At 54.9% G+C, this 26,215-nt stretch overlaps 10 protein-coding genes across 10 annotated transcripts; 2 read left to right on the top strand and 8 right to left on the bottom strand.

Annotated features, from left to right (window-relative positions):
• Positions 1-1,859: 1,859 nt before the first annotated feature.
• On the top strand, positions 1,860-3,628 carry V2A60_005249 (LYAR-type C2HC zinc finger protein; the record flags this gene model as incomplete). The annotated part of the gene is made up of 3 exons (XM_083256561.1): positions 1,860-1,880; positions 2,303-2,425; positions 2,513-3,628. The coding sequence occupies 3 exons, from the start codon at positions 1,860-1,862 to the stop codon at positions 3,626-3,628; spliced, it is 1,260 nt and encodes a 419-aa protein (XP_083112687.1).
• Positions 3,629-4,598: 970 nt separating this feature from the next.
• On the bottom strand, positions 4,599-5,897 carry V2A60_005248 (ubiquitin-protein ligase peroxin 10; the record flags this gene model as incomplete). Its single annotated transcript, XM_083256560.1, has 1 exon — positions 4,599-5,897. The coding sequence occupies one exon, from the start codon at positions 5,895-5,897 to the stop codon at positions 4,599-4,601; it is 1,299 nt and encodes a 432-aa protein (XP_083112686.1).
• Positions 5,898-6,643: 746 nt separating this feature from the next.
• V2A60_005247 (8-oxo-dGTP diphosphatase) lies at positions 6,644-7,629 on the bottom strand (the record flags this gene model as incomplete). The annotated part of the gene is made up of 2 exons (XM_083256559.1): positions 6,644-7,287; positions 7,374-7,629. The coding sequence occupies 2 exons, from the start codon at positions 7,627-7,629 to the stop codon at positions 6,644-6,646; spliced, it is 900 nt and encodes a 299-aa protein (XP_083112685.1).
• A 2,361-nt stretch (positions 7,630-9,990) lies between these two features.
• V2A60_005246 (uncharacterized protein) lies at positions 9,991-11,808 on the bottom strand (the record flags this gene model as incomplete). Its single annotated transcript, XM_083256558.1, has 1 exon — positions 9,991-11,808. One exon carries the CDS (start codon positions 11,806-11,808, stop codon positions 9,991-9,993), a length of 1,818 nt encoding a protein of 605 aa, XP_083112684.1.
• Positions 11,809-14,527: 2,719 nt separating this feature from the next.
• Positions 14,528-15,869, bottom strand: V2A60_005245 (EXS family-domain-containing protein; the record flags this gene model as incomplete). The annotated part of the gene is made up of 2 exons (XM_083256557.1): positions 14,528-15,702; positions 15,779-15,869. 2 exons carry the CDS (start codon positions 15,867-15,869, stop codon positions 14,528-14,530), a joined length of 1,266 nt encoding a protein of 421 aa, XP_083112683.1.
• A 774-nt stretch (positions 15,870-16,643) lies between these two features.
• V2A60_005244 (uncharacterized protein) lies at positions 16,644-17,710 on the bottom strand (the record flags this gene model as incomplete). The annotated part of the gene is made up of 2 exons (XM_083256556.1): positions 16,644-17,100; positions 17,262-17,710. The coding sequence occupies 2 exons, from the start codon at positions 17,708-17,710 to the stop codon at positions 16,644-16,646; spliced, it is 906 nt and encodes a 301-aa protein (XP_083112682.1).
• Positions 17,711-18,172: 462 nt separating this feature from the next.
• Positions 18,173-19,187, bottom strand: V2A60_005243 (low-affinity Cu transporter; the record flags this gene model as incomplete). The annotated part of the gene is made up of 4 exons (XM_083256555.1): positions 18,173-18,290; positions 18,346-18,433; positions 18,837-19,020; positions 19,110-19,187. The coding sequence occupies 4 exons, from the start codon at positions 19,185-19,187 to the stop codon at positions 18,173-18,175; spliced, it is 468 nt and encodes a 155-aa protein (XP_083112681.1).
• A 1,249-nt stretch (positions 19,188-20,436) lies between these two features.
• Positions 20,437-21,151, top strand: V2A60_005242 (3-hydroxyanthranilate 3,4-dioxygenase; the record flags this gene model as incomplete). The annotated part of the gene is made up of 3 exons (XM_083256554.1): positions 20,437-20,468; positions 20,562-20,637; positions 20,708-21,151. 3 exons carry the CDS (start codon positions 20,437-20,439, stop codon positions 21,149-21,151), a joined length of 552 nt encoding a protein of 183 aa, XP_083112680.1.
• Positions 21,152-21,451: 300 nt separating this feature from the next.
• On the bottom strand, positions 21,452-22,381 carry V2A60_005241 (fumarylacetoacetate hydrolase family protein; the record flags this gene model as incomplete). The annotated part of the gene is made up of 3 exons (XM_083256553.1): positions 21,452-21,879; positions 21,984-22,195; positions 22,287-22,381. The coding sequence occupies 3 exons, from the start codon at positions 22,379-22,381 to the stop codon at positions 21,452-21,454; spliced, it is 735 nt and encodes a 244-aa protein (XP_083112679.1).
• Positions 22,382-23,142: 761 nt separating this feature from the next.
• Positions 23,143-25,832, bottom strand: V2A60_005240 (Cullin; the record flags this gene model as incomplete). Its single annotated transcript, XM_083256552.1, has 2 exons — positions 23,143-25,653; positions 25,767-25,832. 2 exons carry the CDS (start codon positions 25,830-25,832, stop codon positions 23,143-23,145), a joined length of 2,577 nt encoding a protein of 858 aa, XP_083112678.1.
• Between the last annotated feature and the right edge of the window lie 383 nt (positions 25,833-26,215).

Below are 26,215 nucleotides of genomic sequence, written 5' to 3'. Positions count from 1 at the left end.
CAAATTACGCCAGTACGGAGACGGGGTGGTACGGACAGACAGTAATGGTCTCATGTTGTTTATTATTGGGGTTTGGGCAGGAAATGGATGGTAAACTCAGTAGGGGAGTACGGGTACTTGTTGAGAAAGAAAAAGAAGAACATTATTGGACGAATTGCAAAATGGTACGCCCTGGGTCTGGCTGGCTGGCTGGCTTGGTAGGTAACTACAAACTTTAAGGTACATAAAAATCTACCTAGGTAAGGTAGGTAGGTAAGTACCGACCAGGTAAGTTGGCTGACGGGCTCGGGGCTCGACGGCCACTGGTTCCCGGGCTTGCCAGCGCTGTGCTTCCCCAGCAACCCACTGAAAGACCCCGCTGTTGGGCGTCACTGGGCCACCTGTCGGGTGTTGATTGGGCTTGTTTTTATTTTCATGTTTCTTTGTTTGGCCAGCGAGTGAGTGAGTGAATCAGTCGAGTGCAGTTGTGCAGCATCCAGCACAGCCAGCATAGCCAGCGAATGGAGTCGATTACCAATGGGAATGCGCAGAGTACGGGATGACGACGAGAAGACTGCAGCCTGCTTTTTTTACTCGCCTTGCTGTCTATTTTGGCTATTTTGGCTGCATTGGCCATGTTTCGCCTGCCCGCCTACCTGCTACTTGCTACCTGCATCCCCCATCCATGCCTTGCCAGCTGGCAGCACCCCAGATGGATGGACACACAGTGGGCGGCAAAAAAAAAAAAGGGAAAGGGGAGAGGGAAAAAAAAAGGAATAACAGTAAATAAATAGATGGAAAAAAAAAAAATTCGCAGTCGTCGTTCCTTTGTCTACCAGCAGCACTTCTTCCACACCACCAAACCTTTTCTTCTTTACCAAAGAAAAAAAAATCAACAAAGCATCCAATTTCATCCTGCCATAGTATCAGCGCCTACGCAACTCGTCATTCAACAATAATATCCGTATTGGTATCACATCACCTTTTTTCTTAGCTCGGCGTCCCCTCCCTGGGCTCACCCCCCCTGGTCGCGCCAGCATTTCTTTCAACCTGCCCTGGCCAAGGAGGTACCTGTTCTCAAACGCCATCACCAACATCTCGTACCGAGCACCAGCTCAAGTACCAGCTCGAGTACTAGCTCAAGGAACGGATTACGGAAACTCAGTACGCAGTCCAGATTACCCTGCCCAAGTGCCCTGCTCAAGTACCAACGACAACGACGACGTTGACGACAACGAGGCCGACACCGACGACAAACCATCATTGCCATCGCATCATAGGAAAATTTACGTTTTGCCCACCTGACCCCCGTTGTTGCAACCTCTGGCGACCCCCCCTCCATTTCTCCCTCCCGTCATTCCATTTGCGAACCTCGACAACGACCCTTTGCTATACTCCCGCTCCGAGTTGCCTCGTGCATTCCTCTCCAACCCGGACCAAACACCACACTAAGTACTTGCTGCTGAGTATTAGTAGTCTCTCACCGGGACTGGCGCCATCGCTTCCTCCCCCTCCCTTACATTCAAACAAAACGCCTCTCTCATCTCGTGTTGCCGACACCAACGACGCCCACCACCACACGGCCCTCCCCTCCTCCTTCGTCTCACCCTCCATCAACAAGGAACAAGAATAGGCCCCCAAAACTCTCTCTCTCTCTCTCTCTCTTTCTCTCCATTACCCCTTCACTCCCGTCTCGAATCCTTTCCCACCCCTCGACGCTCGCTCCAACACGCACTCCAGACAGCAAGCTCCATCTGCATTGCGCCCCAAGCACTTCTGAGACTCCTCCGTCCAACTACTCCACAGCCACTCACATCGCGACCCAACCCTCAATTCTTGCCTCTCGCCAATCATACGCCCCCCTCTATTCGCTGCCCATCATGGTGTCCTTCTCGTGCGAGGTAAGGCATTCGTCGTCCGTTTTTTTTTGTCCTTTTCTTCCCTAGCGCCGCTTGTTTTCCATGCGTCCCTTTTAGCCCACACCACCTTGATTCTATCCTTACCCGGACCTGACATCACTTCCGACACACCACACACACACCATCCCACTCTATCAGCACCATTTTGGGACCTCCCCAACTCCCTTTTCCCTGCCCGCTGATCCCCTGGCCTGGCCCACACTGCCGGGCTCTCAATATCTTTATTACATAGTCGCGTTTGCCCTTGATCCCTCCAAACCATCAAAACCCAAGTCATCTCCCCCGCGATTTAGCTCACAGCTCCCCCTCGTCTCGTCTCGCTCCCACTCGCCCTCTGCTCTCTTTCCTACCCGACAAGACTTGACAACCTTCGACAATATTCGTACTCACATTTGTAACTGCAGGAGTGCGGCGACGTTCTCACTAAGAAGAAGCTCGACCCCCATCGCAACCGCTGCCACGGCGCTACGTTTACATGCATTGATTGCATGGTGTATTTTCCTGGTGTTCAGTACCGCTCGCACACTGTAAGTCGCTGGCTATACCACCTCGTCCTTTCACAAAAACCGCTCCTTGCTTCGTCCCATGCATGTTCCGCTAACGTATAATCACAGTCTTGCATGACTGAAGCTCAAAAGTATCAGGGAGCCCTATACAAAGAAAAGCCAAAGAAGAACAACGCCGCCCAAACCCAAGCCCAAGCCCAAGCCAACAACTCCGCGTCGAAACACGACAGCAACCCGCAGCCTGCCAAAAAGACAAAGATGATGGCTCATCAATCATACGTCCAGGACGTCCCCGACGACGCCAGCTACGCTCAGTGGGCCGAGTACGAAGGCCAAACCGAAGACGAGCGCTCTCCCGTCGAGCCTCTTCCCGAGGCACCTACCCCTCCTCCCGCCCACAAAGAGCAGCCATTCAACGTCTTTGATTACCTTGTTGCCACCGGCCAGACACCAAATGCCTCCAACATCGATCTCGTCAAGGACATACCTGCCGAAAGCCAGAGCACCTCACTCGTTCGATATGACGCCGACAAATATCTTGTCGAAGATGAGCACCTCGTCCAATATGGCAACGGACCCGTTCATACCGATGCCTATGTCACACCCGGCCCCAAGACGGAACGCCGTCGTAGCAAAGATGGCGACAAGAAAGACAAGAAGCGCAAGCGATTGCACATTGACGTCGCTGGCGATGAGGAGATGACCGATGCCCCTCCTGTGCTTCACTCCGGACTCACTGGCAACCTCAAGAGCCTGATGCGCTTCCCTCCTTCTCCCGACTACTCTGGTGATGCAGCCGAAGCCACACCCGCCAGTCCCTTGAAAAAGAGCAAGCACGGCAAGCACGGCAAGAGCAGCATCCTAACCAGGATTACGGGAGGCTCCAAAAAGTCCAAAAAGTCAAAGGAGAAGAAGCGCCACCACCGTCGCTCCAAGAGCCCCAAGCAAATCGAGTTCAACAAGGACGCTGCCAAGACAGAGACCGAAGGCCAAGTCATCCTCTTCAAGCCCTGCACCGACATGTTTCTCAGCTTTGTCAACAAGGGCCCCGAGAGTGGCCGCGGCTGCAGCATGAACAAGGCCCTGAAGCGCTACCACCGCGAGCGCAAGTCGTCAGGCTCCGCCGTCTCCAAGGTCAAGGACGAAAAGGAGCTTTGGCGAAACCTCCGTCTGCGCAGAAACGATCGCGGCGAGATTGTTGTCTTTGCCCTCGAGGAAGACTAATGTCGAATCTGCTGGCCGGATGGCTCTCGTTTGATAAACTCTGGCGCTTCGGCGGCCGCTGCCGCGAGGCATTATTTGCGATTTTTTTTTATTGGCGTGTTTTGGCATTTGAGCCCCTCGTTGAGTTTGGGCCACATCATTTTCATGACATTTTTGCATCATACCTATTACCATCAACTGTATTCCACCCTCGCCCCCTTTTCATCAGTCCAATAGACGGGGACGGTACCGCTTTTTAATGGCTCTTGCAGAAGTTCAAAAAGCAGGCACCCTTGTCAGCTCCAGGCTCCCGTGATTAGGTATTGCCTAGTACAAGGAGTGATTCGCTGGACCTCGTGTATAACAAGCGCAGCTCTCGTCTGTGACGGGGATAAACAAAACGGCCACGTGGGTGCTTACCCCTGGCCTAGAAAAGAAAAGAAAAAACAAAGACTTGATACCAAGAACAGGAAAACTCGGAAGCTCTTCGATATGGGTTCGAAAAGAGGAAGAATGTTTGCGTCAGGTAAACAACAGGGAAGACAGAATACAATGCTTCGAGGAAGGTTTAATGACGGGGTAATGATTATACCATGGGAGGGACGAATTTCCTTTTTTTTTTTTTCATTTCTCATTTCTCATTTCTCATTCTCTCATTTCTCATTTTCTTCATACTTGATTCTTCACATTTCATATTTCAACAGGAAGCAAAGGCATATTCGTCGAGATCAGAGGAAAGAAGGGGGATGAAACGAAGGCATCTACCAGTATTTGTTATTTTGTCATTCATGACCAGTTTGTTTTCATCTTTATCTCAGGAGCTGTTTAGTATTGCGTCTCTTGCATTTTGGATAATATACATGAACTTTCCGCTCTTTAAAAAAAAATTACACAATGTTAGTGATTCGTGGTATCATGTGCATGCTTCTGCCATTCCTCCACCGCTCTAGGATGCCGGTACATTCTTCCAACCCCCATCATCCCCCCTTCCCTAAAACACTCGCAGCGGGAGAATGTGTTGCACGAGCGCATCGCGCCTACACAGGGGGCACTCGGGCTTCTCGCGGACCCAGTCGCCGATGCACTCCCAGCAAAAGACGTGGCCGCAGGGCGTGGCGGACGGGTCCTTGAGCTCCTCGAGGCAGAGGGTGCACTTGCGCTGCTGGGCGCCCTTGATGAAGGCCATGACGGCGGCGTCGTCGAGGTCGAAGCGCGGCCCGGCGGCGGCCCCGGCGGCCCCGGGCGGGGGCGGGGGCGTGTGCGTCGTGGCGGCCAGGTCGACGCGGCTGGCCTGGGGCCCGCGGGCGCCGAGCTCCGACAGCAGCAGGTCGCTGTTGGCGGCGCCGTAGGCGTTGTCGTGGTCGAGGGAGACGTCGACGAGCCCGCCGGCGGCGGCGCCGGCGCGGTCCCGCGGGGGGGCGAGGGTCTCGGCGAGGGTGTCGCGCACGTGCAGGTAGCCCTGGACGGCGAGCTGCACGACCAGCAGCACGCCGAGGACCTCGTAGCCCGCGCGGTCGGGCGTGTCGGGCACGGCGCGCGTGAAGACGTACCGCAGCGACAGCAGCCGCTTCGTGAGCTCGTAGTAGCCGCCGCCAAAGTAAAAGAGCGCGAGCGTGACGGCCTGCACGGGCGCCGCGCTCGTCAGGCTGCTCAGGTGCGTGTTAACGTACCGCCAGAGGCGCACCTCGCGGCCTCCTCCACGGCCGCCGCTGCCGCCGCTGCGTTGCTTGCCGTCCTGTTCGTCATCGTCGTCCTCGTCGTCGTCGTCGTCCTCCTCCTGCTCCTTCCCTTCTAGCGCATCAATGCGGCGTTGCAGCACGGTGCGGAGACGTGAGCGCAGCGCCGGCAGCGTGCGGCTGACGGCGTAGGGGAGGAGAATGCTCCCGGCAATGTAGGCGGCGCGGGTCCGCAGGCCCGGGAGGCTGCCGGCGGCGCCCCCCCGGCGGGACGACGATGACGAAACCTGCACGAGGTCACAATACTCCTCGCCGAGGGTGCGGTTGCCCGGCAGCGTGGTGAGCGCAAAGTAGACGAGCGCGGCGGCGGTGCGCAGCTCCGGGCCGCGGGCGTGCGTGGCGCGGGCGCCGAGGACGCGGCGGTGCAGCTCCGTAAACGTGTTGGCCAGGTGGCCCGTGAAGTAGGCGTCCTTTTGGTGGGCGCGGACAATGTCGGGCGCGGCGGCAAACGGGTACGGCGAGGCGGTGGTGGTGGAGGAGGAGGAGGAGGAGGAGGGAAGTGGTGGTGGTGTCGCTGCCGCAGAGGGTCGCGGCTCGGTGGTGGCGGTCGCCATGACTGCGGTCGCAGCGGTCTTTTCTTCTTCTTCTTCTTCTTCTTCTTCTTCTTCTTCTTCTTCTTGCTCTGTCGCGGGAGAGTAGCAGAGAGCAGCTCTCGCTGGTGGGTGTGCGTCAAGGGCGGTCGGTGGGTTGGGTTGGGATGGGGGAGGCTTGTAGATTGCTAGAATGAAGCGTTCGGCAACTTGAACCTCGGGATCTTTGGTGGCAGCTGGTTGATTACCTAGGTGGGCGGTAGATCGGATTGGGCTTAGTGCACTTGGGGACCCCAGATTGTCCAAGAGAGAGGTACCATGATCGTCACTTGCCGCTCTCAAAAGGCGGCTCTCCTGGTAACTTTTTTTTTTTTTTTAGGAAAATGAATTCTTTTGTACCTTGGGGCTTTTTCCATCCAAGAGTTCGATATTATAGTAGCGGAACAATGTCAACAGTTACGTGTATTAACATCAACCACTTTGCAAGCATCAAGAGACCAGAATGACATGGCACCAAAGAATAATGAATTCATCTTGATCACTTCGCTGCTCTATAAAAAGATGCCGTCCAAACTTTTTTCACTCGATGAATCCATTTTTTCATCTCCTCTGCTTGGCTTTGTCGTCTCTACAACAGCAATCCGTGGCATGGTCAGTCGCCTCTATTTTCAGCATCAAGTCAGCGTCACCTACTGATAGGGAAAAAAAATGTACGCTTTACTAATGTAGCCCGTGCAATATTATAGAAGAGTCCTTGTCTCATACCCATTCTACATCCTCGAAGGTCCCTTGCCGGCAGCTTCCTTAAAGGCACCGTCCTGCTCCGCAATCATGATAATGTCGGCGTCGCCCAGGCCCGGGTTGTGTTCGACCTCGGGCGGCTCGCCGTAGGCTATGCGGGCGGCGTCGACCATGACGCGGCCCGTCATGCCCCATACCTTGAAGCGGCCCTCAAAGTCAATGTCTTGTTTGGTCTCCTCCACCGCCGCGGTGCCCTGCGCGGGCCGCGACACCTGCTGGTTGTTGACGGGCACGTAAAAGTTGTGGACGCGCCACGCGACGTCCTTCCAGTTGATCCAGGCGCCGTCGTACCAGTGGCCGGGGGGCAGGACGTGCCCGGGCTGCGGCGGCAGGTCGCTCGACTTGAGAAAGTTGTAAAAGGGCGCGGTGAAGACGGCCGCGACCTCGCTGGCGTCGGGCGTCGGCACCAGCGTGTGCTCCACGACGGGGGGCGACTCTCCCGGCGCGGCCGCGTCGGCGTGCAGGTATGCCACGCACGGGGTAACGACAACGTGTGTGCGGGCCAGGAAGGGGGGCAGGTAGCAGAGCTTCTCTATGCGAAAGGGTTTCGGGATCTTGCGGTCTTCCATGGGCAGACCGATTTCCTCCCAGGCTTCTCGCCTCGCTATTTGATCTGTAGTTGGGATGTGTGTGAGAGAGGATGCCATGGGTGGGAGGAGAGATGAGGCAGCCGAGCTGCGTCTTTGAGGAACAACTTACAAGGAGATTCGCTCATAGTATCGGCTTTACCACCGGGGAGGGCAGCATGGCCTGAGAAATTGCGCAGGCTGGCTGCTCTCATGGTAATCACCACACGCAAGTCTCCGAAACGATCAGCGTAGAGTAGAATCAGGACGGCAGCGCGCATCCGGATAGGAAGACGATCCCATAGCGGGAAGGGTGGCGGCTTGTAAGCTCGGAGACGATGAATGGCAGCCTGCCGCAGACAAAGGTTGTTCAGTATTGGGTTGAACATGATGAAAAGGTTGTTGAACAGGCCGACGTTGGGTACAAGCAAGACAAAGGATATACAGGCATGGCAATGGAAGACGTGTGAAGTAACGAGGGGATCCCCGAAATCCGGGCAACGCCTGTTGGGGAAATGGGGCCAGACATGGGTAGAGATATGGGCACAACAACCAGAGGCACGCATGTGAACAAGGAAAGCCGTCTCATCGTGGCCGCCGCCCTGCTCGACGAATGGCACCGGACTATGCAGGCTGAATCTGGGCTACTGCTAGCTCCAACCTATGCGAGTGGATTTTGGCATCCTCCGTCAAAAAGTTGGAGATGCTCGCGCCACAAGGGGACCGATGCAATCTAATGCAAGTCGGTCTGGGGTCTGTAGTGGAGGGATGAGGGGGAGAAGATGGGGGGGGGGCATGGTGTATACGGAGACATGATGGGCAGGGACGGCTCTCTCAACATACCTTGGAAAACGGGTTTAGAGGTGCCATGGCGGCGGCATCATAGTACGCCGAAGCGAGTTCAAAAGTACAATCAGAGTCTTGCAGAGGCTGATGCTGGTGTTGACCACTTGAGTCTGGTGCGGGAGTTGGCGCTATATCCGTGATGTGGTCGGGGCCGGGTATATGTGTGATCCTGACGGTATGAGCCACAGCCGAGGCAGCCGTCAGCCAAGTTGGTGGTTGCAGTGGTGTGGGAGATGGCGGTTGTGTATAGTCTCCGTTCTGGGTAGACTCTAGCATGCTATCCTGTAACACTCTACCGCGCAGATGCAGGAAATGGCCCGGGGGAAGAGGCGAGGAGAAGGGGGGGGGAGGCGATAACAAGGTGTCGGGCCGTGTTGGGGTGTATAACTCGTTTTGGCGGGGTTGGAGATGCCCGAGTTCTGGTGTTGCGTAGCTGACAATGATGACGGAGCTATGCCCTTTTTTTTTTTGGAGGCAATCAAGCAATGTGTATGTTTTGCGGGGAAAAAGTATCAAGAAACCCACTACCCCAAAGGGAGAAAAAAAAGAAGAAGAAAGGAAACCAAAAGACGTTTACAAATTTCAGAAAAAAACGGGCCGAGATGGACAAGAAGGTGGTGTTTGGTTTGGGTTGCGCATCCGGCTCCTGTGGCTTGTGATGATGTAAAAGGGAGGCCCAAAGGCAGCTAGAACCTCCGACCACGGGCCCTGCAAGGTGCCGCTGCCCAGTGAGTTGCTCGGGTAGTTGATATGTAATTGTCCATTTCTGTATCCATACGGCCAAGTTAGTTACTTACACCCCGCGCATCCACATTGTGGCGTTTCTTGATGTTATTCTGTCTGTTAGCTTGTTATTCGCAGCCAATCAGTAGTAGTCCGTACAATAGCTAGGTAGTCGTTTACTGCATTTCAGCTGGTTGCGATGATAGCATCACATTTCACAAGAGCGTGGTTGCCTACAGACTCTTGTCTTGAATTGTTATCCAAGATGAAAAGCAAGAAAATGATGACCAGTCAAATAAAATATTGCTGCTACGCTGTTGAATATCCTCATCTTCTCTCCACGAGTCCAAAGCCCAGTCGCAAGTCAAACAGCTGACACGCTAGACGATAAATCGAATGACGGAGCAGCGATCGGGCAGAGAGACGCCGCACACAGAAAGCCTTTGTTTTACTCTAGTAACTCAAAACTGCATTAAACAAAGCTGGTATTTCAGGATTGATTGGATCAAGCTGCATGGGTGTAGCTGTCATAATGATCCATTAGCTGCCAAAGGCCGGCCGGCGAGCAACTCGGAGCCGGGTTGGTTGGAAGAGGTCCGATCAGCCACCTGTGGCGCTGTGGGGGTCACTTTGTTACAACGGGCTTCTTGTACCTGCAAACAGGTTGGCAGCAAACAGCCAACTCAACATGATCAAACCACGCCTTCCCAGTCTCTTGTTCATCCCCTCTCTTTCTCCCGCGCCTCTTTAGTCTCATGCCTTCTCCAACAGGGTCACTAGAGACATCTCCAACTCATCCATGAACGTGGCGTATCTTTAGGCCGTCTCCAAAATTTCCCTCTGCTTTCCAGTCTCTCGCCTCGACGCGCTCCGGCGCCGGCCGCCGCACCAAACCCCCCCCGGACGTTGCCGGACGCCTTATCGCTACGCCGTCATTTCCTGTACTCGATTCTTTTACATATCTGTTACCTCAACCGCCCGGAAGCCATCATGTAACAATGACAGAGTTTCAATTTGAATCAGTTTCGCTAATACCACGGTGATGCGCCTGACCATTCATTTCCCTTATTCCTCATCGATCCAGTAACCGAGTTCATGATATCGTTATGCTATGCTGCGTGTCCCCCTCCACCCCCCTTCACCCCTATCCTTTCCCCCCCAAAACCAAACCAACAAGTCACCTACAGGAATATGCCGGCCCCATCAAAGTACGCTTCCAAGTTGCGTATCTGCCGCAATTTCTGCCTCTTTGACTTGTTAGTAGCGTTGGGCGCCGCCGTCGCCCCCGCCCCCGGCTCCTCCTCGTCCAGCTCCTCCGACGATGCGTGCAGCACCCTGATCGACTTGCGCAGGTCGACCCTGCGCCGCTCCGCCGGCGAGCGCCAAGCACGGTCCCGTGCGTTGGCCAGGAGGCCCTTGACGACCCCGCCGCCCGACGAGGACGGCTTGTTGTCGTTGTTGTCGTCGTTGTCGTCGTTGTCGTCGTTGTCGTCGTCGTCGTGCGGCCGGGACCGGCGCATGGACGGCACCGACAACGCCGAGCGACGGTCCTCCTCGTCGCTGCGCCGCCACCATCGCCGACTCGCATCGTGCTCCTCCTCGCCCTCGTCCGTGTCGCAGTCAAAGGCGCTGGACGTGTTGGACGGCTGCCACGGCCGCGGCCGGGGCTGAAACGGCAGCGTCTGCGGCAGCGGAGCCGTGCTCTGCCGCGGGAACAGCCGATATTGGTGCGGGCCCGGCAAGGGCGGCGGCTGAACGCCAACGGCCGACAGTCGCGGCGGGCAGTGCCTCCTGAGCGTGGTCTCGTCCAAGGAGGCGGCAGGTGACGGGGCTCGCGGCTCCCACTCGGCCAGAGGCGCGAAAGCGGGCGACGGAGGCCGCGGCGGCGGCAGGGTGGGTGGCAGGACAGGCAGCAGGGCCGGCGGCGGAGTCTGCGTTTTGGTGTCCTTGGGTCGGGCGTTATCCCACAGACGGATAAACGCCGCGGTGCTGGCCTGGCGGAGCTTTGCCACGGGCTTGGTGCCCTTGCTGCTCTGTTCCGGGGGCTCCTCCTGCTGGCAGGAAGCCTTCTTCACCTGGCACGGGCCGGCAAGCTCCACGGCGAAGCGGTGGTAGTCGTTGGCGGCGCGCTTGTCGGTGAACTGCCCGTGCCCTGGAGTCAGCCGCATGGGCAGCTCGCAGCTGCTCAGGCTGAAACTACCGCTTAGCCCGAGTGTCGGGCTGTGCCCGCCGTTGGGGTCGGAGGCGGAGCCGACACTGGCCGACTTGCCGTGCCGGGGAATGTTAAGCGGCGGCGGCGTCATGGCGGCGACGGGCGCGCGCGGCACCCACAAGATCTCTCGGCTCACGAAGCCGTCCTCGTCCACCTCGAGAAGCAGAGGCACCAGCCCCTCCTCGCCGTCGGAAGCGCCATGCCCACCGGGGCAGTCCTCGGGCTCCGACGCCGAGCTGGAGGCGCCCTCCGAGTAGCCCGCGGCGGAGCTGAAGCTGAACCTTTCATGCGGGTCAAAGGGGTCGACCGGAGGCAGGTCGAGGGCGTGGCCGATCAGGTTGTTGATCTTTCTCGACGAGAGGGGCCCCGACGCGCCCCGCGCAAAGGCCGACTCTCTCCTGGCTGTGGCCGCCGGCCGCGGTGGCGCATTGCCTGGCGTCTGCATCGCGAAAGGCGGTCTCGGCACGCCGAGCGTCGTGGGAAGGTCCTCTGATGATGATGATGGCGGCGGCGTGGTGCCTTCTGTGATGGCCGCTGCGGCGGTCCGCGTGCGGGCCTGGACCTGCGAGCTTGACTGTCCGCGTCGCTGGGAAGAGATGCGCACGGCGGACGTACGGCGCAGGCTGGGCGGCGAAGGCCCCCGGGCGGGCTGTGAGGGGATCTGGGGAAGTGGCCTCTCCCGGTAAAGCGCCTCATACTTACTGAGGCGGCGACCCGGGTGAGGGTAGGCGTCACGCTCCTCTTCCTCGGACAAGGCGATGGCAGGCTTGATACGAGGGTAAGCCATGTTGATCTCCGAGGCGAGAGGCCTATCTGGTAGTGGTAGGCGCTGACGAGGTGGGAGAAAAGAAGGCTGCAAAGAGGAGGATGTGTGTTCCAGCCTGCAGTAAGACGAGAGCGTGAGCAAGTCGGAGAGAGAATATATATATATATATAGAAAGCGAGATGAGATGGAACGCTTTGAAAAGAGAAGAAATGCAGGAGGTCGGGAAGACTGCTGTGTTGCGGCGTTGGTGAGAATACGAGCGCTGTAAGACGTGAGGCAGTAGTATAGTGTTCACGCGGAGGGGACGACCACGAGTACGGAGCAACTCTTCATCGTATCGCAAGAGTCGGGAAGAGAAGTAGTGATGCGGTCGCCCTCTTGGTACAACCTGTGAACCCTCTCGCGGCAGCAAGAGGAGAAGACGGGAAAGGCAGAGAGAAACGAACAAGACAAGAAAAGAAGGGGGAAAATAGAAAAAGGGTAGCCACTGCCAATAGAAGCTGTATGACCAAAGTAAAAGCTAAACAGTAGCACGCATCATACACACACGCGCACACACACACACGGTATCGGGAACGTCCCGGGTACCTGATTTCTTTGTTTCTGTTGTTCGTTTGGGGCCCTTTTTTTTTTCTTTTCTGAATCATGAGGGAACCCCAGAGTCGATATATCTGTTTATGAATAAGAAGAAGAAGAAAACGTGCACAAAAGTCCCCCCCCCCCTCCCTACAAGACAAGATGGGCGAGCCGGGCACCCACCCGGAGCCAGAGGTGGCGGGGGGTGGGCACGACGAGGGCGTTTGGGTGAGTTGGATGGCATGTCTCGGTGTCGTTGATGATGGAGGGCGATGTGTGCCACTGCCAACGCCTCCCCCTCTTCTCTTCCTATTGCCTTTCCCCTCCTGCCTTGCCTTCACACCTAAAGATGTAGCTTTTTCTCTGTCCTTTACAAAGATCGGCGACCAGGGGAGAGGGGAAGGGGGGGTGAGGAGGGGTCGAGTTGCTATTGTTTGCGGCGCTGTGCATAATAATAGATACGTCTTGGAAATCCTGGGGGAAGAAAAGCCCTCTGTTTGTTTTCCTCTTTTTTTCTCTCTCTCTCTCAGTTACTCCTCTCTCTCTCTCTTTCTCTTTTTTTCCTTCTCTCTCTTTCTCGCTCTCCCCTTTCCCCAATTTCTTCATGTGGTAAAACCTTTGCATTCTCCATGGGCGATCAAAAAGAATCGCGAATCGTCGTCCCATCTCCTTTTTGGAGCCCGTAATAAAGCCCGCTTTTCATGCCATGCCCAGAACTCGGGAAGCTTATTACCGAAACTTCCGCTCAAATCGGACTGGACTGGTTGGGTTCGCGGCCGGCTGCTTGATGAATCAAAACGAAAAAAGGACAGGGTTCGGGAAGCGGAGCCAGCTAATGCAGGTAGAAAGCTAGCCTAGCCTCGACCAATTCAACACATCCACACACACACATTTCTACATCGGTACACACATGTTGATAAATTGATACATCGATACATCGATACATCGATACATCGATACATTGCTACATTGATACATTGATACACGACACGCACACCAAAGCAGCCAACCCTGCCGTTTTGCCCAGTTCGAAAGGCGTCTTTTGGGAGTAGTGATTCAGAGAAACGACAGACCCTGTCCTTGTTTTGGTTTCTTCCATTTCCCACTTGACCTCTTTTGCTACAAATTAGCATCATGAGTTGTTTTCTTTTTGGGGCTGGCGTAGGTAAGTAGGGTGTGAGACACGAACCTACCAGCATCCAAGGCGTGGCAACACGTTGCGCCACCCATGTTCTATGTTGGCGCCCGCACCCGCTTGGGGGTGTTCGGCTATGGGATCGCACCGTCGTGGGGCAGGCAACACTGTTCATCGTTTCCTGTTCTTCTCGGGTTGTGGGTGACCCCAAAAAAAAGTAGCAACGGGTTGGCTGGCTGGCTGCCTTTTTGAGAGAGGGGGAAGGGAGGGTGCATGCATTGCATTCAACGTGATATAGTGAGAATCGGGCCTGCCGTGATTGTGCGTGTTCGGCCCAAAAGGGAAAATCGGAAACCCGGATTCAGTAGCACAAGTAACAATGCCCTCAACCAATAGGTGAGAAAAGAGACGAAGGGGGAAAAAAGAGAGAGAGAGAACCACGAGGAGCAGTAGCGGTAGCAGTAGCAGAAACAGGAGCTGCAACCACAACGCAAACCGCAACAATAACAAGGACGGCCGCAAAACTTCCCCCAAATCTATCCCCGCTTCCATCACTCTCGTTCTCTCTCTCTCTCTCTCTCTCTCCCTCTCCCTCTCCCTCTCAAATCTGAAAAGGACAAAGGAGCCTGCGGCGCGGGGACTTTGAAAAGACGCCCCTGCTCCTCACATTACGCGTGACGAAATGCGGCGTCGATCGCAAACCGTTGTGGTCATCATTGCAGAAGTGGTTGCCCCCCTCTTGTTGCATAAAGTTTGATATAATTAGCATGTAAAGTGCATTTAAAGTGCGCAAACATTGCACCTTGTTGGTAAGTAGTGCACCAACATGAGTAGTCTGAAGAAATGCAAGGGTCCACCCTCTCTGTGCAAGCCATGCCGCAACAGCCTTTTTTGTCTTCTTCGCGATGTGCCAAGTTTAGAAGCACTTTACCTAAACTAGGATTGCCGTGTGCAGAACCCCCTCACTTCGTCCTCACCGCCTCGCTCTTGATGCCTGGCGGGTTGCATCATGTTGTTGCCATGTTGCCCTCAGAAATCTTCATCGTCGTCATCGTCATCGCCGTCCCCCGGCTCTCGATAGTCGCCCAACAGCACGTCATCCAAGCCCAGGACGGGCGAGCTCGTGGTGCGAATCCACTCCGTCTCGGTCCGGAAAAAAATCCACACCCAGCGGCGAAAGACCTCGAGGAACTCGACGAGGAAGATGCCACTCTCCCAGCTGCTGAAGCGGTCCAGGTGCGGGCTCAGCTTCATGGACCACGTGAACCGGAGCACGAGGTCCAGAACAATCACCGCGTAGTATAGGTTGGGCAGGCGGAACACCAGTCTCTCGCGCAGGCCCCACGGGAAGCCGCCCGCCGACGCAGGCGCCCGCAGCACCTCGTGGCGTTTTGACGGTTCCAACAGGGTTAGGTCCCAGTCCTTTGTGACGTCCCAGTAGAACGAGTAGAGCGAGTTAACCGTTACGGCCAGCAGCCATGCCCGATAGAGACCTGGTGCGGGCGTGCCTGCCGCTTCGGCGCTGCGCTGCATGGAGCTGGTAACGAGCACGGGCAGCGCTGTCGAGTACTTGAGCGCGTTGGCCAGGTGCTGGCCTCCCCAGCCGCTCGACTCGTGGTACGGCGCGTCCCGCACGCGTAGGTACTCGATGATGCACTGCCGGAACCGGATCACGCTCGGCACGGCCATGAGCAGCGGCACCACGACAACCCCGCCGCAGTTCCTGTTGGGCCGGTCCGTCGAGGAACCGCCCGCCGTGAAGAACATGCAGACGGTCACGAAGACGTCGCCGAGGACTTTGGCGTACGACGTCAGCACGTCGGCCAGGAGAATGTCGCCAAACTTGCCGTCCTTGGCCTCGGCGATGCCGCCGACACTGACGCGGCGCAGCGTCGCCAGGAAACGCCGCCGGCCGTGGCCTGGCAGGTTCCGGAGCGGCACGACAAAGAGCGCGGCCAGCGCGACGAGGTAGGTCATGGGGATCCAGTCGTAGTCGACCACCCGCTGCGGCACCCGCCAGGTGAGCAGCCAGAATAGCACAATCGAGGCGCCAAACAGACTCGAGAGGACGGTCGCGAACCGGTACGTCGAGAGGTGGTGCGAGAGCGCGGCCGGCGACGTACGTCCGGGGTATCGTATCAGCGAGGGGACGTCGATGCGCGAGAGCTGCAGGCCGTGCAGGTTGAGGCCCCAACCCCATACGGCTTCGCTATCGTATTAGCAAAAAAAGGGAATTCAGTCACGGAAGAAAGAGGTGGAAAGGGGGTGGGGGAGCTGTACCAAGGGTCACGATGAAGCCGACTCGGTATGGCAGCGGAAACGTCAAGCTAAAGGAGTCGAGCTGCGGCTCGACCCTTGGATCACCGTCCATGGTTATTGAAACGTGGTCGACATTGACATGCGGCCTGCCGGGAACGAGAGGATGTCGCAACTACCACGGGGCGTGTGGTCCGGGTGTGGGAGGCACAGAGTAAAGAAGAATTGAGATGCAAAAAAGCTATGAAAAAAAGAAGGACGGGAAATTCAAGAAAGACTGAAAGCCGCCGTGAGCGGGTGTTGTAGTTGAAGTAAAAAAGAAGACTGGAAATTAAAAAAAAAAAAAAAAAAAGGGACACGGTTGACGTCGAACGACAACGCCAGATGGGGTGAGAAGGAAAAGAGATTCGCCCCGCCGCCCCCTTTGGCGCTTCCAGCGGCGGTGCGGCAGAGCAGAGCAGGGGCCTAGCGACACGACAAACTACCTACGTCGCGTTGTCGTGAATACTTTTTTCTTGATTCAAAGAAGCAAGAAAATTATGTGATTCTAGACATGATATGCGATGAAGCCAATTATATGACCGATACGAATAACAGTGCTATAGAAAGACTGCAAAATCTGGTCTGCCGTTGAACTCGTCTTAGTGTATGCAGGCCAATCACAAGGTTCTCGATCGCCGAATGACGATGTGCTGAGAATTAGTTTATTAAATTAAATTTCGGGTGACAAGCAGTTCTAGTGATATATCCAGCTCATTTAGCAATGAACAATCCATGAGCTTCTTCCCAATCATGGGTATAGAGAAGGGTGCTGTTCTGAGACGACCAAAAAACCAGGCCGCTTGTACCTACACATGGTTGGCAACCAATATTGGCTCTCACTGATTTTTCACGCCAGAAACAGTACAGTTGCACTGGCCAGAACAGTGACAGCTACAGCAAGAGGTGCCTTGGCCCTCCAGCCAACCGCCGCGCTCTTCCTTCCATTCTTGCCGTCGCCGGCGGCCGTCGGTGTTGCTGACGTCGAAGCGGGCGTCGTCGTCGTCGTCGTTGTCGTCGTCTCGCTAGCCTGGCCGTTGTTGACCAGCACAATGTTGGGCATGGTGTGGAAGATCTCGTACGAGGTCGGGCTCGTGAGGGTCTCGAGCGGCAGCTGGGTGAAGCTTGTCGGCGCGTCGGACACGGGCTCGATCTTGGTGACGCGATGGTCCCAGAAGAGAAAATTCACCGTGGTCGTCGGGCGATCGTTGAAGCACCGCTCGCTGACGCCGTAGGACGACGCCGGACCGAGGCGGGACGTGCAGCCGACCTGGAACTGTACGTCACCGGCGAATGGCTGGTAGCCGCTGGACGTCACCAGAGGCAAAACAGGCCCCCCCGTCATTAGCAAAAAATACGGAAAAGAAAAAAAAAGGAGAAAGATCTTTTTCGGTTGGCGGTGGTAACAAGGGTTTTTTCGTTTTTTTTTTCGTTTTTTTTTTTCATTTTTTCTTTTGCAGGTTCTTACCTGGGACAGCAGACCGTCACCGTCTCGCTTGGCCTGAGCACCTCCAGGGCGAAGGCCGTGACGACGGCGTCGTAGCCCGTCGGCATGTCGCGGTTGCCCCACGCGCTGTCAAAGGACGCGGACGCGACGGCGGTCCAGCCGGCCGGGCAGTAGTAGCCCGGCGAGTGATAGGGCTGGGTGAACTCGTAGCCGCGCGCGAGGATGGACTGGCGCGCCTCGCCGTCGGGATAGCACGTCGCGAGGTCCTGCGGCGTGCAGGCCACGGAGCCGTAGGGAACGTGCTGGCCGTTGGCAGGCCGCGCAGCGTTGAGGGGGCCGGCCCAGAAGATGTAGCCCGCGCCGGGCTCGCTCGCGAGGGCGCTACATGACGGCGCCGGTGTAAAGGTGGTTGTGAGGGGCCCGAGGTTGGTGAGGGTGCGGTTGAAGACGCCCGTCGCTGCAGAACGCATCCTTTCGCACAGAACGATCCTTGGGCAGTGCGATGAGGAAACTCTGTGCCGAAAGCTGCAAACTATGTCGAGAAAAAATGGATCAAGTTGGAGTTTTATTATTATTTAGATTGCACGCCAGTAGCAACGGCGGGAACCAAATAAGGCTGAGGCTGCATAGATCACCCATATGGGCTTGGCATGTGTCAGCGGTTGCCGGCTAGGTAGGTAGGCAGCGGGCTCATCAGGCTGCTGCATATACATGACGTGAGGAACACCATGTACGAAAACCATAGGAGCAGCGCGTCGCAATTCTGTTTGAAATTGAATATTGTGTCAGCGGCTACAATTTTCTAATGCGCAATACAAGCAGTTGTAGAATGCCAGGCAGCGTCACTCGTCAATCCGGTAATTGAAGCAAGCATGTGGCAGAGGCCAGCCGCAGTTCATTATATCACATGACCACTTCTTTGAAGCACTCCGTTAATGACATGCACCCTCCTTCGTGGCGGAAGAGTGGTTTCCGAAGACGTAATAGCCTAGAAAAGCGCCTAGACCGACGGACACCATAACCCAGCCGTTATAAGTCATGAAAACGAGCCTAGCATCGTCAGCGGCCGATCCATGCGTTGTCAGCTCGTTCCAGGGCGACTTACATGAGCATTAAGGCATAAAAGTTTTGAAGGCCGTAGAGGAGAGACTTGATGAGATGGCTGTGGCGGGTGAGATGGTCGCGGTTTTGTCCTGGTCGGAGAAACGGAGTGGTTTCAGTAACGGCTTCTTCATATGCGTCTTTTGCGTGCAAGACAAGGTCACTTTGCTTTAGTAAATGCATACGAAGTTTGCGATTCAAGAGAACGTGTAAACAAGAGTCATGCGAGTGCCTTTTGTGTAAAGTTGTGAGATGGTAGGCTTGAGCCGGCAACGAGACAAACGGATGCATCCTCAGACGCGTGCCCTTCCAACGATACAGACTTGACATGAGACAGAAAACTCGGCATATACGCACGCAATCTTGGCATTTCACAATCATTCGGTACATAAACAAGCAAGCAACAGGGAGAGTTGTGATGGGGGTTGGCAAAAGGTAGAGACGGGTTGGGCATGTGGGAGAAGACAGAGCTCTGGGAGGAAATTCTGGACTCACTGGGTGCAGATTCGACTCTCGCATCTATCGACCTTTCATAAATACGGGATGTGGCGCGTAGACCTTCGTATCCCATGGCGATAAGCACGACAGCGATCAGAGAGGCGACGAGCCCCGGGGTAGAGCGAATGTGCCAGCGCTCAAAGACGATGCAGAGGTTGGTGGTGTCCCAGGTGAAGAGCATCTAAGATGTTTGATTAGCATCTTTTCTGGGGTATATACTGCAGAGGCGACACCGCCAGCCAAGAGGCGGAGGGAGCACCGAGTACGCACGCTCATACTGCACATGTCGGCCATGCCATCGCCGCCGTGGCCCATGTGGCCGGAGTGGTCCATTTGCGAGTGGTCCATGGCTGGCATCCGTGAGGGATCGCGATAACGGTTTGCGGGTCTGTGGGTTTAGCGGGTGAGGAGATGGGAAAGACGAGAAAGGCAGACGCCGCGGCGATGACTGAAGAGGGAGAAGTAATAAAGCAAGCAAACAGCCGGGAAACGTGCTCAAGCTGTCGTGTGAGGCAAGTGTGGCTGGTGGAGTGATGTGACTGGCTGGAAACTTGCTCAAGTTGGCAGCTGACACGACGGGCGACTTAATATAAAGAGGCTGAGAAAAAAAAATACCGAAGAAATTTTTCAAAGGCCAAGTTATAATGACGAGTCAGGTGCTGTTTTTCACTTTAGAATACGAGGGCTTTGAACCTTGTTGTTTTGCTGTGAAAGGGATCCCTTCTGTGTCATCCCCGACAACACGTAAGTCCTGCTGGGAGCTGAGACACGGTTAGGCGCACGTGCGAGCTTTGTGCCGTGGCGTAAGTAGCTGTGGCTGAATGGGACGGGGGTCCCTGTAAGGGATACTATTGTCAATATATATCAACTGTAGATGGCCGCGCCAAGGGGGACAAAGAAGGAAATTTTTTGTTCATACAGCGCAAATAATCACCATTCTAGAAATCAAGAATCCAAAGGAGAAAAGAGGCGCCGGAAGTGGCTGTCTCCAGCCGTCACAATCGGGCAACGCTGCTGCACAGCATCAGGCTGCATATATATTTGCAGACCCCAGGCTGCCCAAAAGGAGCGTCGAGCACCAATCGACGCACAGCTGCCATATGACAATGGCCATGGCTAAAAACGAATCAAGCAAAACCCGAATATGCACCGCTACACACCACCAACTCCACCCTAATTTCCAATTTCAAATGCCTGCAGCGGGCATCACGCTCTACATCACGCGATCTGCGCAGCAGCGGCAAGCTCGGAGCTGCGAGCGGGGGAGCCACTTAAAAATCGCCGCCAGTGGCCGATACACTGGGTGACAGTTCTAACAGATGGGCTCACCTACTGATACTAGGGACGACCTCTGACGTCTCAAATCGCTGCGTCAACCCCGCGAGATTGTTGACTGTTCCTCGTCGTTCGCTCACACGCACAAGTGGCATTTCTCATCATTCATTTTTCCTTAGTCGCAACATCATCCCGGTAGTGACAATCTCGACACCATCAACCCATCGCCAAGGCCATCTTCGCATCTTGCCCCTCCTCCCGTACTCGTCACTTGAACCAATTTTCACGCAAGCCCTCGCTCGCCGTTGGCTAGATTCACAAGATGCTTGGTCCACCAGTCAATCTACCCAAATGGTAAATCACTGTCCTCACATCTCAGAAAACCAAAACAAACTCTTCACCAATTTCCACGTCTTGGAGACATTTCGGTTTTTAACACGGCCCCAGGCTGGAAGAAAACGGCCACCTACTGCAGCCTCCCATCAACAACTACTGCGTCTACAATGAGGGCTTCACAATCATGGTATTACACATCGCCTCTCTCGACAACGCTTGAGACGCACGTCTCCAAAGACAAGATCTAACAACCGCAGATTGTCGGCGGCCCCAACGCCCGCACAGACTACCACATCAACACCACCCCCGAGTACTTTTACCAGCACAAGGGTACCATGATGCTCAAGGTCGTCGACGAGGGCGGCGTCTTCCGCGACATCCTCATCCGCGAGGGTGACATGTTCCTGCTCCCCCCCAATACCCCGCACAACCCCGTCCGCTTCGCCAACACGGTCGGCATGGTCGTCGAGCAGAAGCGCCCCGAGGACTCGCTCGACCGCATGCGCTGGTACTGCCCCCGCTGTCCCGGCGCCGTCGTGGTGTACGAGGCCGCCTTCCACGTCACCAACCTCGGCACCCAGATCAAGGCCGCCGTCGAGGAGTTTCGCGGCGATGATGAGAAGCGGCGCTGCAAGCAGTGCGGCGAGCTTGCCGACTGGGCGCCGGCGCCGGGCTCCATTCCTGACCCTAATCTGGTATAGAGCTGGTCAGTACGGTGCTTTTCAAGCATGCAGTGATGAGAAATGTCATCTTGACAGGGGACAGAAAAGAATTGATGGGGATTGATGAGAATTGACGACAAGTTACAGTGGCGCAAACAGGAGACGGTGGAGAAAAGCAGCATCAGCGCATGTATCAATAATATTCAAATTGCAAAAATAAGTCAGCGCCTAAATACACACAAGGACCACGACCATTTCTAATTCTACTATTACAAAAGCCATAGCGTAGCAATACCAATGGAAGGGGGGGTTTCGGCCGAGGGACACGAATCCCCTGCTTTACGTCTCGGCAAACTCATAGTCTCTAGTAGAATCCTCCACCGCCAGCTCAATCTTGCCCTCGAGGAGCTCCTGCCCGGCGACGCGGACGCCGGCACGGACCTTATCACCGGGGACCGCGGGGCCGACACCGGCGGGCGTGCCCGTCAGCACGACGTCACCGGGCTGCAGCGTCATGACCTTGGAGATGTCGCTGAGGATGCGGGGGATGCGGAAGATCATAAGGTTGGTGGACCCCCGCTGCTTGACCTGCCCGTTGACCTCGAGGAAGAGCTCGACGTCGTGCGGGTCCGCGATGGCCTCCTTGGGGATCACGCTGCTCATGGGCAGGAACGTGTCGAAGCCCTTGGCAATGTCCCAGGGCAGGCCCTTGCGCTTGGCCTCGTTCTGGGTGTTGCGAGCCGTCATGTCAATGGCGACGGCGTATGCTAAAGCAGCAGTCGGTTTCCCGTTTAGCCGACTTTGGAAGAGGAATTTGACAAGGGGCCGAAGGGAAAAAAAGGAGACGAAACGTTGGGAGGGGGATTCGTACCTTTGATGGCTTCAAGAGCGCCCTTGATGTCGTCGGGCTTCAGGTCGCGCACCGTTTTGCCCATGACAAGCGCCAGCTCGACTTCAAAGTGCATGTCGACACCCTTGGGACGGACGCAGGGGCCCTCGCCCGGGAGCAGCATCGACGACGTCGGCTTGAGGAAGAAGAACGGCTGCTTGGGCTTGGCATTGGAGAGCTCTGCAATGTGATCTCTGTATTGAGGGGTGCGGGAGAAAAAGAAAGAGGGGGGCAACTTGTCAGCTCTCCATTTTGATTTTCTGGCGGTTGGCGTTGAGAGCTCACGCGTAGTTGCGACCAATGCAGACAACCTTGCCGGCTTGCTTCAGGATCGAAGCCTGGGGGCTCATGGTAGCCATTGTCCGTCGTAGCGCGAACATGATGGATAAGTTATGCAAAGTCGAGATGCAGGTGGGAAAGAAAAAAAAAACCCGTGAATGCAATTGAGACTGTGGGTGCTCGATATACCGGATCCCTTCGCACGCGACGTGGTCGTGGTTGATGTCAATGGACGAGGCTCTTCTTGTTCGGACATGTGTCGGAGCAGCCTCGGTGGGGAACCCCACGATCCGAGGCCGAGCCGCACAAGGCACGGGCAATGGTCAGCAACAACGGCAGTCCTCACCAGGCCGCGCCGAATTATTAATAATAGATTCACTGGAAGCTACGCGCCACAGAGACTGATAAAAATCCTCTATTGCAGCAATGTCATTGCATACCTTGATATGCTCAAAGTCAGTTAGTCTCGCACTTGTGCAGCGCCATCCCCGACTGCCTAATTGCCCAACTACCACTTCCATGAGCCCAGACAGGGCTACAGATGACTCACAAGTCACAAATTACAAGCGTATCGCATTCAATTACTTCAGACTTCCTTCTCATAGCGTCAACCCAGGACGTGTACGCGTTCCTCCTTTCGATACACACAGTCACACTGTCGCATGGCGTCGTCTCAACATGGGTTGAGCAGTTGACATGACTTCCACTCCATGACTTGAGACGCATATGGTGTATTGTATGCGTTCGGCAAACGCCGTATTCTCACGCTATGCTAAATGATCAAACCTTGATGCTCCCTGTATGAATCCCCAACTCCATACATGAATAAACCGAACCAAATCCCCCTTTCCTACATCGAGCTTTATGCCACATAGCGGTACAAGCCTGGTGTATCCTCTTCATCTGGCCGCTCAAGATAGTCACGGCCGATCAAATCTTCTATGCGTCGCTTAATAAATGGCACTTCCGGCTTAAATCGGGCAGCCAGTTGAGACAAAACTTCGCTAACAAGTTGAGTGTGGCCCAACTCCTTTCGTGACCTGTGCGTATAGTGGTTAGCGACGAATATCTGGTCTTCAATCTGGGTAGCAGCATACTTCATAATTCGCACAATCGCGGCATCAATAATGTGCGCACGTGTCTCGTTATTTTTCTCTTCAGTGTTACTTCTCTCGGATGCATCTTCGACCTTGGAAATGGCATTGATGACCGGTGCCTTGATTCTCATAGTCTTGCTCTGAAACGATGCATTAAACGAAAACTTGTCGGATGCCTTGATCGATTTCGTGGGCGGATCTTTCAGGAGAACACGAGACTTCGGCGCCACGGCAATCGCTGTCAATGTTCGCATCAAGTCGGCTGTCGCGATCGCAGTCTTGGCTTGGATTTCCTCAAATGAAAGCTGCTCATCATCGCGTAGGTGGTTAAAAAGCATCAACACAACCATAGCATAAGTTGGCACGTTGATCTCGTAACGTCTTTCCTTTGCCAGGCCACCAGACTTCCCTGGGATCGCCGGAAATGTGCACCGCACATCAGCGCTGCCCGTGGTGCCAATCCACGTAAGCTTTCTCCCGTTTCTGGAGGATAGATAGAATTGTTCAAAGCTCGCCTGTAGCCTTTCAATTTCTGGTGGGTAAGTGCAGGTCATGCGAGAGCCCTCGCCAATCTGCGCAGTACGACCCATCACCTCCTGTGGCCAGTAGTTCATTGTCAAGACATTGATGCCCAGCTCAGTCTTTTTGCTTCCGTCTCCCGACGTACGAACGTGGTCACGATACGATGTCGTAAGCTCTGCTGAGGTGACCAAGTCTCGGAACATGCCTTCCAGCTTCACGGTGAATTGCTGACCGAATTCCTGTCTCATTTTCAGGATGAGTTGATTCTCAACATCGTGGCTCTCTGATTTGCCGTGCAGCAGTCGGCGGGCAAGATGGCGCTGGTAGTATGTCTGAAATAGATCTTTATCCTGAAGATATCGGATAAGAACAATCGCCTTGTCCAAGATTATGTCAATTTCCATTTCAGATTTGCCACGGATTCCCTTCTTCAGGTTCTCGTCGATGAATAGAGATACATATTCGGAGCTGCGGGAAAATAGGTTGATAAATTCAGAGAAGCTCTTGCCGAGAGCTGTCTGAATGACCAGATCAGAGTCAAAACAGTTGGTGCACATGGTGTCGAATTTATCTCGAAGGGTCAAAACATCGTCAACCCACTTGATGGCTGCTGCAGTCTGCTGAGAAGCAGCCGGAAGCGCCTTCAACTTCTCGCCCTTCTCAGCTGACCCGTCCTCGCCTTGAGGTGGCACGGAAAAGTCAGTATTTTGAAGAGTTTTTTCAATCTCGAGTCCCAATTCTATGACACGTTTCTGCAGAATTCCCTGCAAGGATGCCTTGGTACTGTCAACTCTGGCGACAAGGTTGTACAAAATCGACAGCTCCTCGGACTTTTCGTTGTCAATCATCCAACGTAAGCCACTGCCTTCCATGTTCAGGAATTCATCCAAGTTTTTCATTATCAGTTGCTGATCAACAACAGATGTGATTTTCGTTTCGGTTTCAGGTTCGATCGTAGTGCCGCACCGATCTCTTTCCTCTTCAAGTCGCTTCTTTGTATGCCTCAGCCATCGGCAAGCATCCGCCACTTGCAGTAGTTCCTGGCATTCACGACTGTAAAACTCTTGGCTATTCTCAAGAAAACGCGGTTCGAACAATGTCAAGTACAGCTTCGTCAACTCATTCTCGTCTTCGGCTTCGTACAGGCTACTGAGCATGCGGCTGCAGCTGCGGATGAGGGCTCGATCAATGATGTCACCCTCACGCTCCATGTCGATTTGATCAAGCATGACTGCGATTACTATATCCACAACTAAGCTTTGCGAGTCCTTATTCAAGCAGGAGCGTAGAATATTATCTCGGAAGAGCGCAATCGTGGTCGAAAAGATGGGAACCCGGTGCAGCTCTTGTTGGATGTAGCCACGGTCTAGATACATGAGAATATCGGCCGTCATGTTCATCGAAATATTGTGGTCTTCCCAAGTATCGCGCAATCCCTTGAGAAACCTTTCGCCGGTTTGGCGTCGTTCGTTAGCGGACGTCGCGCCACCTTTATCAACGCCAACATTGATGAGGCTATTGGTGAAGAGCGCCTTGATCTTTGGGATAACATTCGTCGTAAACCAGTCTTCTTCGAATTCTTTGACGCGATCGTAGAGAACATCGCCCTTCTTCTTAAGGACAATCTTGTAAGCTGCTCGGTAGAGTTCTTCGAAGGATAGCCTGCCACAGCTTTTGTTGTGTATGTCGCGCAAAGCTTCTTTGAGCATATTCCAGCATGACTCGAAGTCAGCTCCCTCACCAGCACCGTTAGGCTAACCCAAAATACCATTAGCACACGTTGTTCGCTGAGCTGGGGGGCTCCTCAGGCAGGAGAACTGGTAGCGGCACAGGAACAGGCTCAGCAAGAGTATAGAAAGGCACTTACTCGGGCAATTCGACGAGGTGGACGGATGCGTCCTCTTGCACCGGCGCCCCCTCGCCCAGAGATCATGATGGCGGCCTGTACAATTGTCGGAGCAGCCTGGTACCGTGATTCTGGGTTAGGCGGAGATTCGGGCGGAGTGGCAGCGTCAGGATTGGTGGGGTTTAGGTACAGCCAAGTACACCGGTGAAAGTGATGGTGCTTTGGTCGAATATTTGCGAATCATACGATTCCACGTCCTCCTTCGCCCTGTGCAACTTCTGACGGCAAGGAAGCAAAGGATTTGCAGCAAACGAAGCTCTCACAGCTGTGAGTGGCGAGTTGAATAGGTAGCAATGCCGCACTTATTAAACAACTCCAGCTGTGCCGATGTGGGGCACTCCTCAGTGAACTTCAACTCCATGCTACAGCCTTATCGATAAGACGAGGCGTGGTGAGAGCTTTCCACTGTA

This window comes from Cordyceps javanica, chromosome 3, assembly GCF_051103115.1.
Source record: "Cordyceps javanica chromosome 3, complete sequence".
NCBI classification, from domain to species: Eukaryota; Fungi; Ascomycota; class Sordariomycetes; order Hypocreales; family Cordycipitaceae; genus Cordyceps; species Cordyceps javanica.
This window is presented reverse-complemented; position numbering and strand designations above follow the sequence as displayed.